Raw genomic sequence first — 13,177 nt, forward strand, 5'->3', positions numbered from 1 at the left:
CTGGCCGACTTCCCCGGGCACCCGACACACTGGCTCCTGGGTCATGTCCATGAGGTAGGGAGAGAGCCGGGTCTGCGCTGCCGGGTGGGGTAATGCCGGGTGGGGATGATGCTGCGGGGACTTGTCCCTGTGGTCCAGGTGAATTGCTTCTCCTAGCCGCCGGGGTAAGGGAAAGAAGAGCATCCTTCTTCTCAGCCATACAAACTGCTGTCTCTGCTTGTGGTGACTGAAGAACAGCACACGCAGGCTGCTGCAAAATACACGGTAGAAGGAGGTGGTAACTGGCTTGCAAGTAAAGAAAGATCACATAATGTGGAGTGGGTAAGGGTGTAAACCCGGCATTGGTGCCAAAGCTGCTCTGTTCTGGCTCTGCTGTCACCTCTTTGCTCCTGTGACAGCCAGGACATGGCTGCTATGATGCTGAGAAGATGTGCAGTGGTCCCAGCGTCTAGAGGCACCTTCTCTCCCTTGCCAGCTTGCATCGTCTTATGGCCTGATCATTTTCAGTCATGTTTAAGCCATAAAACACATTCCAGGGTCCACAGATCTTTGTAAGGTTGCGTTAAAGCCACGACTGACTAAACCCATGTACATAAGTAAGCTTTGTTCTGGGCATTCGTGGTGTGGGTGACTATTCCCCGAAGTATGTGCTTGCCCCCACAAATCAGCGTGGCTGCCTTGGCAAACAGATTTCCACAACTCATCAGCTACTTCACAAGGAGTAACTGAGCTGCCTGATGCAAAAGGCTTTTTCGTGTGTGCTACTTAAAATCACCCTGGGCTCTGCTGATGCCCTGCCCTGGCCAAATCTGTGGCACATTAAATCACTGGCACCCTGAAAAGTAGCTGTGAAATCTGGAGGGGACCTCTTAGGGCTCGCCCCAGTTTTGCTGCTCAGGACGGGACAGGCAGTCTTTTGGCAATGTAAGCATGAAGATGGGCCAGTTCAGGGCTTTGTTGCGCTGCCAGTTAGACTTTAAAACTGCAATTAAAAATGTTCTACTGTATGTCAGTTGTGACTATTTATCCTGGAATGGGATTTAATCATTTGTGCCACTTGTTCCCAGCTCAACTTTTACCTCAGATGGTATTTTTTGAAGAATTCCTGTTTTGCAAATTTAATCAATTGCTGATTAAATGCTGCTGAATTCCTCAGAGGCAAACAGTTCATTGAGCCAGCGAGGAAACTGGCAATGCTCTGGGTACATGCTGAATACAAGGTTTACATGCACCTCAGAAGAGGACCTGAGAGCTGTATTGAGAACACTGACATATCCTATTCTGTTGATTTAAACTGACTCATTGCCAGTTTCATTCAGGTCCATTTAATATCTCAAATATATTTGTCATGCTTTGATTGGGTCTCCCAGGAATACATAGCTGATTTAGACCATTCTCAGGTATTAATCTCTGCTTATCCAAATCACCCAGTAGAAACAACATTGAAATATCAGGAGGGGTTGTGTAGGTTGTGTCTCACTGCAGCAGCATGACTTATTTAAAACCCAGAGTGCCAGCCCCGAGCTGGCCAAACAGACTTCCCATGGCCACAGCTGCTGGGAAGCAGAGGAGAGCAAGGCGCGGGGGGACTGTCTAGTCCCTTGGCAGCCTTTGCTTGCATCTGCCCTGTGCAGGCAGCAGGAGGAGATGAGCCAGCCTGGTTCTGAGCACAGCGCAGCTTCGTGCTTAGGTTTCTGCTTCAGTGTTTTCTGTTTCCTTTACTATCAGTGCGTAGCCATTAAAAGCGCCTTTAAGTGCCTGTTTCCAGATGCTTTTAGTGTTGGACCCATTTCAAGAGTTGCATTTCAGCATGAGATCAGGCTATTACCTTTCTTCCTTAGATCCAAGAGGTGGTTATACTTTTCTTCTGAAGACCCCAAGGGAGGAAGAAGTAGAAGTGATGGTCTTTCATGCACAACCTGGTAGCTGGAGTTTTGGTTAAGAAGCAGCTTTCCGCTCCCGTTCCTCCACAGCCCATAGGACTTTACACCCTCTGCACCAGGAGTGCTTGGCATGGCAGGTAGAGGTTAATCACCTTGGGAGTAACCTCTCAGATAAACCTGTCTGACCCCCTGCCAGTGCAGGGATGGTTCTTGATAGCACAGACTAAAGGTAGCACTCCAGAACCAAGGTTACATGCAAAGGCTTCCAGTATTAGGACTTCTGCCAGCGAGGCTTGTTCAGCATCTCCCGATTACTTCCATTTATGCCGTCTGTGATTTTGTGACGGGAGGAAGCACAAGCAGCCATATCAAAGGGACTTCCACACATTCAAGTATTACTCAGCTAAAGGCACCATGCCAAGCCCCATTTCTTCTGCCATTGCTGAAGGGGTGGGTGCTGGGAAGGGCTGCCTCCTTTTACCCCAAAACTTGACCCCTGCAACCAGAGCAATTGATGGTTCTCTTTAATAAATCCAAAATCTTGAGCATGAGCAAGAGAAGTTGAACAACAACTTTCTATCATAAGTGATAACTGAATGTAATTTGTCATTCTGCGGAATGTGGGAGACACACAGGATGTGCTACAGGGACACCCTGGCCCACAAGGAAGGGGGTTCAGCCTTGGAGCATGGAGCCTGGATGTGCCCCCACACAGCCCATGCAGTGCCCTGGCAGATGCCCTGTGGCTCCTGAGCATCCTCTCTGAGACAAGCCTGACATGGGTGATTATTTGAGTACAAGCCATCCTCTGGGTTGAGAAACACTCGCCAAACTAAATGCTGAGCTGAGCTAACTCAGCACCAAAGCAACTGAGCAAATATTCACTTGACTCAGTCAATACAGTGACTCTGTGGCTGATTTCTGTGCCAGGATGCAAGTGTAATTAAACTTCAAGCTCCAGCTCAAAGCAGCAGCAGCTATGTCAGCCCTAGCTCATCAAAATCCTTCCCCCTGTATATAGTGGCAGAGTAGTTTCTGTTCAATGAAAGCAGAATTCTTACACAGATTTGTCTCTGTGATCTTTTTTTCTCTGCCTCTGACTTTGGATGTTGCCACCAATCTTTCCACTTGTTCTTTGCCTATTTCCTGTTTAATGTACAACACCACTGGCTATAAAAGCAATAAACCAGTGATCACTTTTGAAGAGTCAACATGCGAGTGCTGCTGATAAGGATGCTGATGACCATGTTACTCCTCAGATTGCAGCTTCCAAGGACTGGAGATGAACCCTTCTGAGAGCACCAGCTCTTCATTCCCTATTGAATTCAATTAATGGAAATCAATGAAATCTTAATCTAACGTTATCAAGGTTATCCCCTCCTCTGTACAATCCATTGGCGACTTTGGACTTACTTTGTTGAATTTTACCTGAACACTGGCCTTCTCCACCTAAATGGCTGGAGGAAGCTGTGACTCAGGTTTCCTGGTCAGGAGGCATCATTGCACTGGGGCAGATACAGCAGCGATGCTGTTGGCTGCTGTGAAAGTGCTGCTGTATTTTCTCACGAGTGCAGGGAGCTAATTGCTCACCCATGTGCAAGTGACAATGTATCTATGCACCACAAAATGCACTTGCTGTCTGGGGCAAATCTAAGTCTTCTTTTTGGTGGCCATGTTAAAAAGAGCAGACAAAGTACATGAACTAATAGGCACCACCACTGTTCCTAAGCATGTTCTCCATGGTTAGGGTCAAGTGATAAGGAAGGATTATTTTATATGTGGTTTAAAAGTAACAAGCATCTCTACTTCTCGTACAAACCCAGAGGGACAACACTTTCTTTGCCATTACCTGGTTTTGTGATGCAGAAAGACCTTGAGCTTTTTAAGGCAGTATACTGAGAGATTATTTATTTTTTCTCTGATTCTATGTATTCTTCCTCTTTTTACTTCTCCACAATTAGTTTCTCAAGGAGGAAGAGGTGCTGGACAAGGCAGAGATCTGGGCACAGAAGTACCTACACGCTCACCCTGTCTGGTTTGGGAGTTTCTCAGCATTCCTGGTTGTCACCAATCCCGACTATGCCAAAGCTCTGCTGTCCAGAGGAGGTGAGGAGATGATGCCTTCAGCTGTGAAGCAGCAACCACAGCTTGCTGATTACCCATGCCAGCCTAAACAATTCACAGCAAGGCAGGTTTTCTGTCTTGCAGAAATCACCTAAAGGCATGGAGACATACCCCTCCTTCGTGTCATGCCTGGGTGCTTCAGGCACAAGCCTGCGGGGATGACTGGGGCCCCTCCAAATTAATTGCACATCGAACTTCCTCAAATGCTCCTTGAAAAGTTCTCTTCTTGGTGCTTGAACCCAGAAGAGAGCTGGGAGCTGTTTTCTCAGCTTAGAGCCTTGGCTCCTACTGCACAGAATTATCTTTAGTGCAGTGAGAGAGAAAGGTGCTAAACAGTGACGTCTGGGAAGGTTAATCATTTATCACACAGTACAGACTTTGGACTACCAATGTTATTGGTGGTTTTTTTCCAGTCTGGGCATCTGCTTTTAATCTGTGTTTCCCACACAGACACTGTTGTTTTGTTGTGAAATATTGATGAATTCTGCAGGGATGCCACCCATTCTGCTTCCTACCCAACCAAAAGTGAGAGCACACAGGGAACTTTTAGGTTCAAACAAGTGGGTTGATGCTACTGAAACATTTGCAATTTTATTTTCTCTTTCTTGGTGATTTTTTTTTTAACAGATCCCAAGGATAACATCAGTTATAAACACCTTGTCCCATGGATAGGTATGTATTTCCAGGGCTTTGCCTACTAGGAATAATTCTGCAGTTAGTCGAGAACATGCTATAAATAAACAGCATTGTGCTTGTTCCTTGATGCAGTTGCAGCTAAAAGCTTCCTGAAATTATTACATTTGTTGAAAAAGGTGCTACATAACATTGGGGAGGTTTGTGATTTGAGGAAAGAAAGCTCAGACATTAAGTCATACTTACAAATGAGAACCACTTATGTGTCCATACATAGCAAAGGGTGGTGATGGGAGAAGCTCAGATTCAGTGGAGGACTGGTGAAAAATGCATCTACTGATCTGAACTTCTCAGCTCCAGCAGTGCTAGTGTTTCCTTTGGGAGGCAGCTCTGTGTCATCTCTGGGAAACCCAGAGCTGTTGGCGACACTTGGAAATACTCTCTTGTAGCAGCCTAGATCTAATAATGTTCCTTGCAGGCGGAGCCTGTGTCTGCAGGCAAGTGAAAGCAGCCTGCTTGTGCCCAGCAAAACATGCCTTGCCTGTGTTTTCCCAGGGAAAGGGTTGCTGATCTTACATGGGCCAAAATGGCACCAGCATCGAAGACTCCTGACTCCGGGGTTTCATTACGACATCTTGAAACCGTACGTGGCCCTGATGGCAGAGTCTACTAATGTGATGCTGGTAGGACCCAAATGATGCTCCTCTCTCTGCCCTGTTTTCTTTTCCCTGATCCTGATGGGTTAGTGGGTAAATGCTGAAGCAGTTTTCTTGGTGTACCCTTACTCACAGCCTGGTAATTGTAGGGACAGGTTGTGTCCTGGTGGTTGAGCTTTCTGAGGAACCACAAATCCCTGCCCCTGAGTTGAAAGGGAATGGGCAGATTGAGCCTCTCTGCAGGGACTATGCCTATGGTACTGCTTTGGGCTCTGTGGCTAAGATTTGAGGATGTTACTACCATTCCCAAACTGTGCATAATCTCAATCTCAACTGCAACTTCTTATAAGATGGTTGGGTTTTTTTAAAATGAAGAGTTGAAATAGATAAAGGTTCATAATAAATTCTGAAAGGACAAAGTTTGGAGAAGAGCTATACTGTGACCTAAGGTTAAAGGGTATCATTTGCTGTCAACATACCCATGACTGAATTGCAATCCCTGCCTTGCCTAATACACAGTGAAACCACACTGTTCTTCCATCTGTCAGAGTTGGGCACGATGGAAACCAGTGTGAGTTGCAGGTGAGGGGCACCAGGCTTAGTGCATGCGGACCAGTAGGAATCTGGGTGCCAGATCTATTTCTTCTCCTTTGCCTCCCTCCATCTAACCTCCCCAGCAGCTCCACATGGATCCTGTCTGTCCTCCCTTCCACTGGCCCAGGGCACAGTCAGGACAGCTTTTGCGCTGCACACAAGCGTCTGTCAGTTTACAACTCCTTGCAGACGATGCAAAGGGACTGCTGTTGGAACTCATGCCACCAGGTGGCAATCGTGGTATGTGCTAAGGACATAAGTCTATCTGTATAAGCCCTTTTCCCAAGCCTGATTTCAAGCTATGGGAGCTCAGATGTGACTGTGTTCCTCCATCTCCCTCCTTTCTCAGCTTTTATGTCCACTGATTCCTTACAGCAACGAAGGAACAGGGGATTCAACATCATATCATGTCTGCCAGGCAGGAGAGACACTGTTTATAGTTTCTCTAGGGGTCGCCTATGGGAAGACTTGAGCAAAAGCTTCTATATTATATGCTGGAAAAACACAGTGTCAGAGAGATCATGGGATGGAGGAACACCTTTGGTCAGAAGTTTGTATTTTAGGCACCAAAGTCACACATACTTGAAGGCAGGCTTGGTGAAGCCCAATGCCCACATATGCTGCTCTTGTGCAGAAAAGGCACTGTACCCTAAGGGTGGCTTTGGTAACGTGCTTCATCAGCCAGCAGTGTACATGTCCTGGGCTTTTCCAGGGTTCCCTTGCCCCAGGGTAGGGTGTACGAGGGCTCACGTCTGCCAGAATTCCAGAGTAGGAGCTGCCTGAGGCAACTCTTGTATTAACCATCCTGATCTTGGCTTCTCTTCTCCAGGATTTTGATGGCAACTATGAGATCCTCCTTCTTCCATTTCTCTGGGATGTATCCCTAGATGAGCACTAGTCACTTAACCAGTGAGTGACTGCAGATCATGTAGAACTGTCCCTTACCTTCTCATTTCTGTCTCCTTTGTGCCCTAGGATAAATGGGAACAGCTGATCACAGATGGGAAACCGGTGGAGCTCTTTGAGCACATCAGCTTGATGACTCTCGACAGCATCATGAAATGTGCCTTCAGTTGTCACAGCAACTGCCAGACCAACAGGTCAGTGCTGGCTGCCCCAAACCCTGGCAGACACTTTTGCAGCTCAGAAGGAAAACAGGCAACTCGCTTGCCGTGGTGGTCCCAAATGTACAAACTTCCACCATTCCTTTCCCTCCAGGAAAAACACCTACATCCAGGCTGTCTACGACATATGCCACATGGTGCACCAGCGCCTCCGCATCTTCCCGTACCACAATGACATCATTTATTGGCTCAGCCCCCATGGATTTCAGTTCAGGAAGTACTGCCAGCTTGCTCACGAGCACACAGGTATTCCCCTGCCTTCATCCTCTCCCAGAGCTTTAGAACAGGATGAGTGACGGCTAACCAGAGGCAATTGAGTTACCTCCTTGCCCATGCAGTGATCCTGCCGAGAGGCTCAGACCTGGGTCACAGGGGGGCATCAGCTTGCAGCAGTTGTCTGATCTAGGCATAAAGCCAGAGGGTCTTACAGCTTCTGTGTTATTAAACTGGACTGTGGAGGAATTCCCCTCTGGGGATGGTGCTGTTATGGACCATAGGTTGGTGAGACAAGGGATGGGTGCTGCAGGCAACACCATCTCAGGTGCCTATCTCCTGCCCCTGCTGACCCCTTAACTCTTTCTTCCCCAGACAAGGTGATCCGCGAGCGAAAGGAGTCCCTTAAAGACGAACAGGAATTTGAAAAGATCCAGAAGAAGAGACATTTGGACTTCTTGGACATTCTGCTGTGTGCCAAAGTGAGCGGAGAGGAGTGGGTGTGCGGCAGGGCAGCAGGGTGCAAAAACCAGTCAGTCTTTGCAGGGGTGCCACAGACCACCAGAGACCCTCAGGACTGCACAAGCCATTAAAACAAATTAGCCCAGTCCTGCCCAGAGCAGGAGAGGCCAAGGTGATCCAATTTTCCATCACTGAAGTGCTGGTAGCATCTGTTGGGGAATACAACATGCAGAGGGATTTCATAATCCTGGTGCTTGAACATGGGTGGATAAAGAGCTTTCTAAGTGAAGGAAAAAGTGCCTGAATTCAGTCTAAACAGAGATTGATTGTGTTTATAGATATATCAGGAGCATCACCACTCCCTTTGCAATAGCTAAAAGAATATAATAGTCCCTCCTGGGATACTATTTTTTTGTTTTTTATATACATATATATGGGCCACTATAATATATATATCATTATCTTACCTGTATGATCTGTTATCTATTATCTATTAACGTGTTATATATTATATGTTATAGATGTTATTTTTGTATATAAGCCACTGAAAGTGTCTCTGATCTGTTAGGATGAGAATGGAGCTGGCCTGTCTGATGAGGACCTGCGTGCTGAGGTGGACACGTTCATGTTTGAGGGCCATGATACCACAGCCAGTGGCATCTCCTGGCTCTTGTACTGCCTGGCGCTACACCCCGAGCACCAGGCACGGTGCCGGGAGGAGATCCAGGGGATCCTGGGGCAGCGGGAGACTCTTCAGTGGTAAGGTTGCACATTGCCTCAGCTGGTAACTTCTTCCCCATCGCTGCCATTTCTAAGTGAGCAGCGTCTTCAAGGCTCAAAAGCCGGGTGCTAAAGGTTGCTGCATGTACAGGGACTTCATGGGGCAGAGCAGATACTGGATCCTCCAGCTAAATCTGCCTCCCTGCCCTTCAGGGCTCATATACCAGGACAGACACAAGAAAATCCACTCCAGACTAGGAGGGACTGGGTGCTGTGCCAAGACCTGGGCCACCATCATTGCTCTTTGCTCTCACCTGTTTTCTTGCCACAGGACACTGTAGTTGCAGCTTTTTACCTTTCTCAATCATTTTGCACTTGACCTTGTTCAGAGTTTGTTAAGGTTGTTCAGAGGTAACCTGGGGTTCCTAGCTTGCAGCAGCCTGTGGCTGGATGTTGCAGGTCCCTCTGTATGACCAATCCATTGCAAGGGGGTCTGCCTGGGGGGCTGAAGGATGTGGGACAAGGGGCCTCCTGGCGCAGGGCAGCAGGTGGTGCATGGGGCTCAGCCTACCTCTGTCCTGGCAGGGAGGACCTGGGCAAGATGACTTACAGCACCATGTGCATCAAGGAGAGCCTTCGCCTTTACCCACCAGTACCTGGTGTCTCCCGGCAGCTCAGTAAACCCATCACCTTCCCCGATGGACGCACCTTGCCAGAAGGTCTGTAAATCCCATTCCTCATTCACACAACTGTGCTCTTGGACATCAGCCATGTCCTTGCAGCCTGCTGCAGAGCAAAGGTGACAGCCCTGCCTCTGTGACCTGCTCCTTGCTGGCACAGATGTTCACATAGGACTGTGCAGATGTCAGCATCTCATTGACAGACTGGGCTGTACAGTAGCATCCCTGTGGACCTTTCCTGCCATTATCATTATGAGGCAGCTGTGCCTATGCCAAAAGCCCCTTCTCTTCCTGACCAAGCACAACCTCATGGTTGACCCATTTTGGTGAGGGAGGGACAGGGACTGGTCCCATCCAAACTTGTGGCATGGGAATTCTCCTATGCTGCTTTTTTCCTTCTCTGATTTGGCATACAAGTGGGCAGGTGGGGGGGATGATGAGCCTACACTCCCAGTGGCTTCCTCATTTCCACTGCTTGGCTACTTACAACTAAATAAATGGAAAATGCTTAGTTTTCTCTGAAGCCAATGACAAAACCTTCATAGGGTTTCCAGCTGACAGATAAGACCATGATGATTTAGACAGACCTTTGTGTGAGCATGCTGCAACCTTCCCTTTAGTTTCTTTGTCACTGAGCCCTTTTCTCCTCTTCAATTGCTTTACAGGCAGCATTGCTGCGATAAGCATTTATCTCATTCACAGAAATCCTGCAGTGTGGAAAGACCCTTTGGTGAGTTTTCTTTTCCCTTTCTAATGATTTTTTCTGTTTATGTTATGCCTCTTCCATCATCCCCTTTACCTGTTAGCAGGAGAGCAGAGCTCCCCCTTGTTCCCAAACGTTTTTGCCCACAGGAATCATGCTGAGAAGCAACTGCCTGGTGTTAGTCTTGGCCAGCTGTGATCAGACGGCAACATTAGGGTGGATGCTGCCCAAACAGTAAACCAAAGTGCTTCAAAGAACTGCTTGTATTAACAGGCAAAGAGATGATTTTTCACTCAGTCTATAGGTGGAATATTGAATTCTGGCTTCACAGCTTTCACCATGCCTGTGTCTGGCTTATCTTGGCAACACTATTGCCAGCCTCAGTAGAAAGCAAGGGAGTCTGGTGTATGAGCTTCAGTCCATCTCAGAATGAATCCTCTCTCCAATGGGGTTGTTCAGAAATGATGGGGTGTCACGTGTCTGAAGATACCAGTCAGTGCTTTGTTCCTTAAATAATCGCTTTTTCTTGCTGCATGTTCCTCATTTCCAGGTGTTTGACCCTTTGAGGTTTTCCCCGGAAAACATCTCTGGCAGACACTCTCATGCCTTTCTACCTTTTTCTGCTGGAATAAGGTAAAGTGTATTGAATGCTGAAGGAGTAGAGGGGAGAGACAGCATGCATCCCTGGAGACTGCTCAGCCTGAGATGTGTGCGCTGCTGCTGTAACTGCTATGGGGAAGCACTCACAGGGTGCTCTCAGAGCCCACTGCCTGAAGTCGTGGCCCTGCAGTGTTGAACAGTTCACAAGCATATAATAACCATTTGTGCCATAGAGGGGTTCTGATACCAGCAGATGAAATGGGAAGGCAACTTTGCCAGGCCCCTCATGAAGACAGGGAACCAGGTCCCAAAGCTGTGGAGCATCCTGCTGGCATCATGCAGGGAGCCTGCAGCATCCTGGGCTTACCTGCTCCCCTCCTCTACTTGACGCAGAGACCCTATCCCACCTCCCTGCCCTTTGATTCCCTCTTCTCCTCTGCTCCAAATCCTTCCCTTTGCCCTATGTCCTGTTGCAGATCCTTGGAGACCCACCACCTCAGCTCTCCTGGCCTCTCCTTTGGCTTCCCCATCTGTCCTCCCTCTTATTGAACTCACACCTGGAGCTACTCCAGATTCCCTCTGCTCAGCCTATGCCCTTGCTTTTGCTACCGAAAACACTGCCTGGGGCCCCCAGAGCTGCGGAGGGGAAGGACTGTGTTTTGGTGTGAGAGGGCTGGGATCTGGGAATGGCTGAGCTGCTCTGTTTTACCCCAGGAACTGCATCGGGCAGCAGTTTGCCATGAATGAGATGAAGGTGGCTCTGGCCTTGACCCTGCTCCGCTTCGAGCTCTCGCCTGATCCTGCCAAGCCTCCCTGCAAAATACCCCAGATCATTCTTCGCTCCAAGAACGGGATTCACCTGTATCTAAAGAAAATCCGCTGATGCTGGAAAACATCTGCCTCTGATGGAGGGAGGGACCAAGCAGATGACGGGACAACATTTCTCTGGGGCAAAAAGTGCAGGGCAGGATTTTGGAATGAAGATTTCTGTGCCTCTTCTACGAGCTGAAAACCCTTTTCAGCCTGAGACCAGCTGGCCTGGATGGTATTGCACAGGCCCATTACCTCTGTGAGCACCAATCTCAGTGCAGCCACACATGGTCATGCCTCTGTGCTGGCTATTCCCTTGCTCTGTTGTAAGGGAAGGTCCCACCAGGTTATTCCTTTACCAAATCCTACCTTTGCACTCATGTTCTGGCTGAATCCATGATTGTTCCCAGCCCTGCACCGTTGTCAGCACCTTCCTCAGTGCCTAGAGGTCTGCCCTCCTCTCCTGCAGCAGGGACAGCCTGTGGCAGACCTCTCTGTCTCTTTTCACACTCAATGTGATTCTGTTTTGTTGAAAACACTGATTCCAGTTTGGGCTCAAAAATTCTGCCTGAACTGCAAAATACTCTGTAATTTTTGTGTTAAAAAACCAATTATTATTCCTGTAAGAGCAGCTGCCTCAGTTTTCATTGCTGATGTTTGCCCACTGTGTCACAAATACAGTGTAAAACCCCTTTAGATAGTGGAGTTTAAGAGGAAACCTATGAGGTGTAAGAGACAACCCTGGGGGTGTCAGCCTGGGCCCCTGCCCATATGTGTCCAGTTGCAGCCAAGAGAGCTTCTCTTTCCATGGGCAACCCCTTAACAGGAGTCCAATGTATAATACTCCAAATGCCTTTTCTCTTTTCAAACTTCTGTTCCTGTGAAAACCAAGAATTTTCAGAAGTCTCATCTCCCAGGACAAAAACAATTTTCTTAAGAAAAAATCAGAAACTTGTTAACCCCCATATTATAACCTGAATGATGATGCTACTTCCTTCCTTTGTAATGAATTCCACTAAAAGAAGTAATCTGAACTTATAATGAGAAAGATACATTTTGAAAATACATTTAAGCTTATGTGTAAAGGCAGTCCTTGTCAAATGGCAGCTCAGTCACAGGCAGCACACAGTTTCAGTTGTTGCTAATCAAGAATGAATCAGGACTCTAGAAAGTAAAATGAAAATAAAATTTCTCAGTAAATGTGCTTTTCCATATGCTTTTTCATCTCTATTCCCTGCCCTTCAGCAGTGTTGGCTTTCTGCCTATGCCAATCTGAATCCCAGTTCAGCTTATTTTTGCTTCTGAGTTAATCCAATTTATTTCAGCCTGAGCCAGCTCCTCTCATAGAAGCAGGAACATCAACACAGAACCGTTTTGCAGCGGATGCTCACTCCAGCTGCCTGTCCCTTCTTCAGACACAAGGTGCAGCTCTCGAGTTGGCATCAGAGATATCCCTGCAGTGTAGAGAGATGGAGTATGCTTATTAAAATGTAAAATGTCATAAGCCTACAGGATGCCTCGAGCTCTTTGGAGGGTGCTATCAGGAAACAAAATTATCTTGATAAATAGAGAAAATGCTGCAGTGAATGGGATGCAGGCCCATGAGCACAAGCACAAAGCACAAGAGACAGGCACAGCCCTTGACAAAATGAAGAGGGGAAATGACTGATAGGCAGCAATCTCTCCAAAATGTATTTAGTAGATATAGAGGCTGACAAAGATAATACAAATCACTAATATCCTGCCATTGTAATTAAAGTAAGCATCATACTTGGATATATAAATACAAATACTTATCAAAAATTTTTCACTTGCATCCCCTTTCACTAGATGAAATGAGATAGTGTCCTTCAACCCTGTCTGGATATCTAAGTATAAAGGCAACTACATTTACTCCATAAGGTATCTTGCCTACATATTCTAAAGTGTAAAATGAGAAAATTTCTAATCAAAATTGCTGAGTTACTATAACCAA

At 47.2% G+C, this 13,177-nt stretch overlaps 1 protein-coding gene across 1 annotated transcript; it reads left to right on the forward strand.

Moving 5' to 3' along the window:
* Positions 1–3: 3 nt before the first annotated feature.
* Positions 4–11,275, forward strand: LOC104399176 (cytochrome P450 4B1-like; the record flags this gene model as incomplete). The annotated part of the gene is made up of 12 exons (XM_010016351.1): positions 4–54; positions 3,845–3,989; positions 4,635–4,679; positions 5,196–5,323; positions 6,866–6,990; positions 7,109–7,260; positions 7,603–7,709; positions 8,258–8,448; positions 8,995–9,128; positions 9,755–9,819; positions 10,343–10,425; positions 11,107–11,275. Coding segments are annotated over 12 exons (1,395 nt in total), but the record flags the coding sequence as incomplete, so codon positions are not given.
* Between the last annotated feature and the right edge of the window lie 1,902 nt (positions 11,276–13,177).

This window comes from Nestor notabilis, unplaced genomic scaffold, assembly GCF_000696875.1.
Source record: "Nestor notabilis isolate BGI_N333 unplaced genomic scaffold, ASM69687v1 scaffold19020, whole genome shotgun sequence".
Classification (NCBI taxonomy): Eukaryota; Metazoa; Chordata; class Aves; order Psittaciformes; family Psittacidae; genus Nestor; species Nestor notabilis.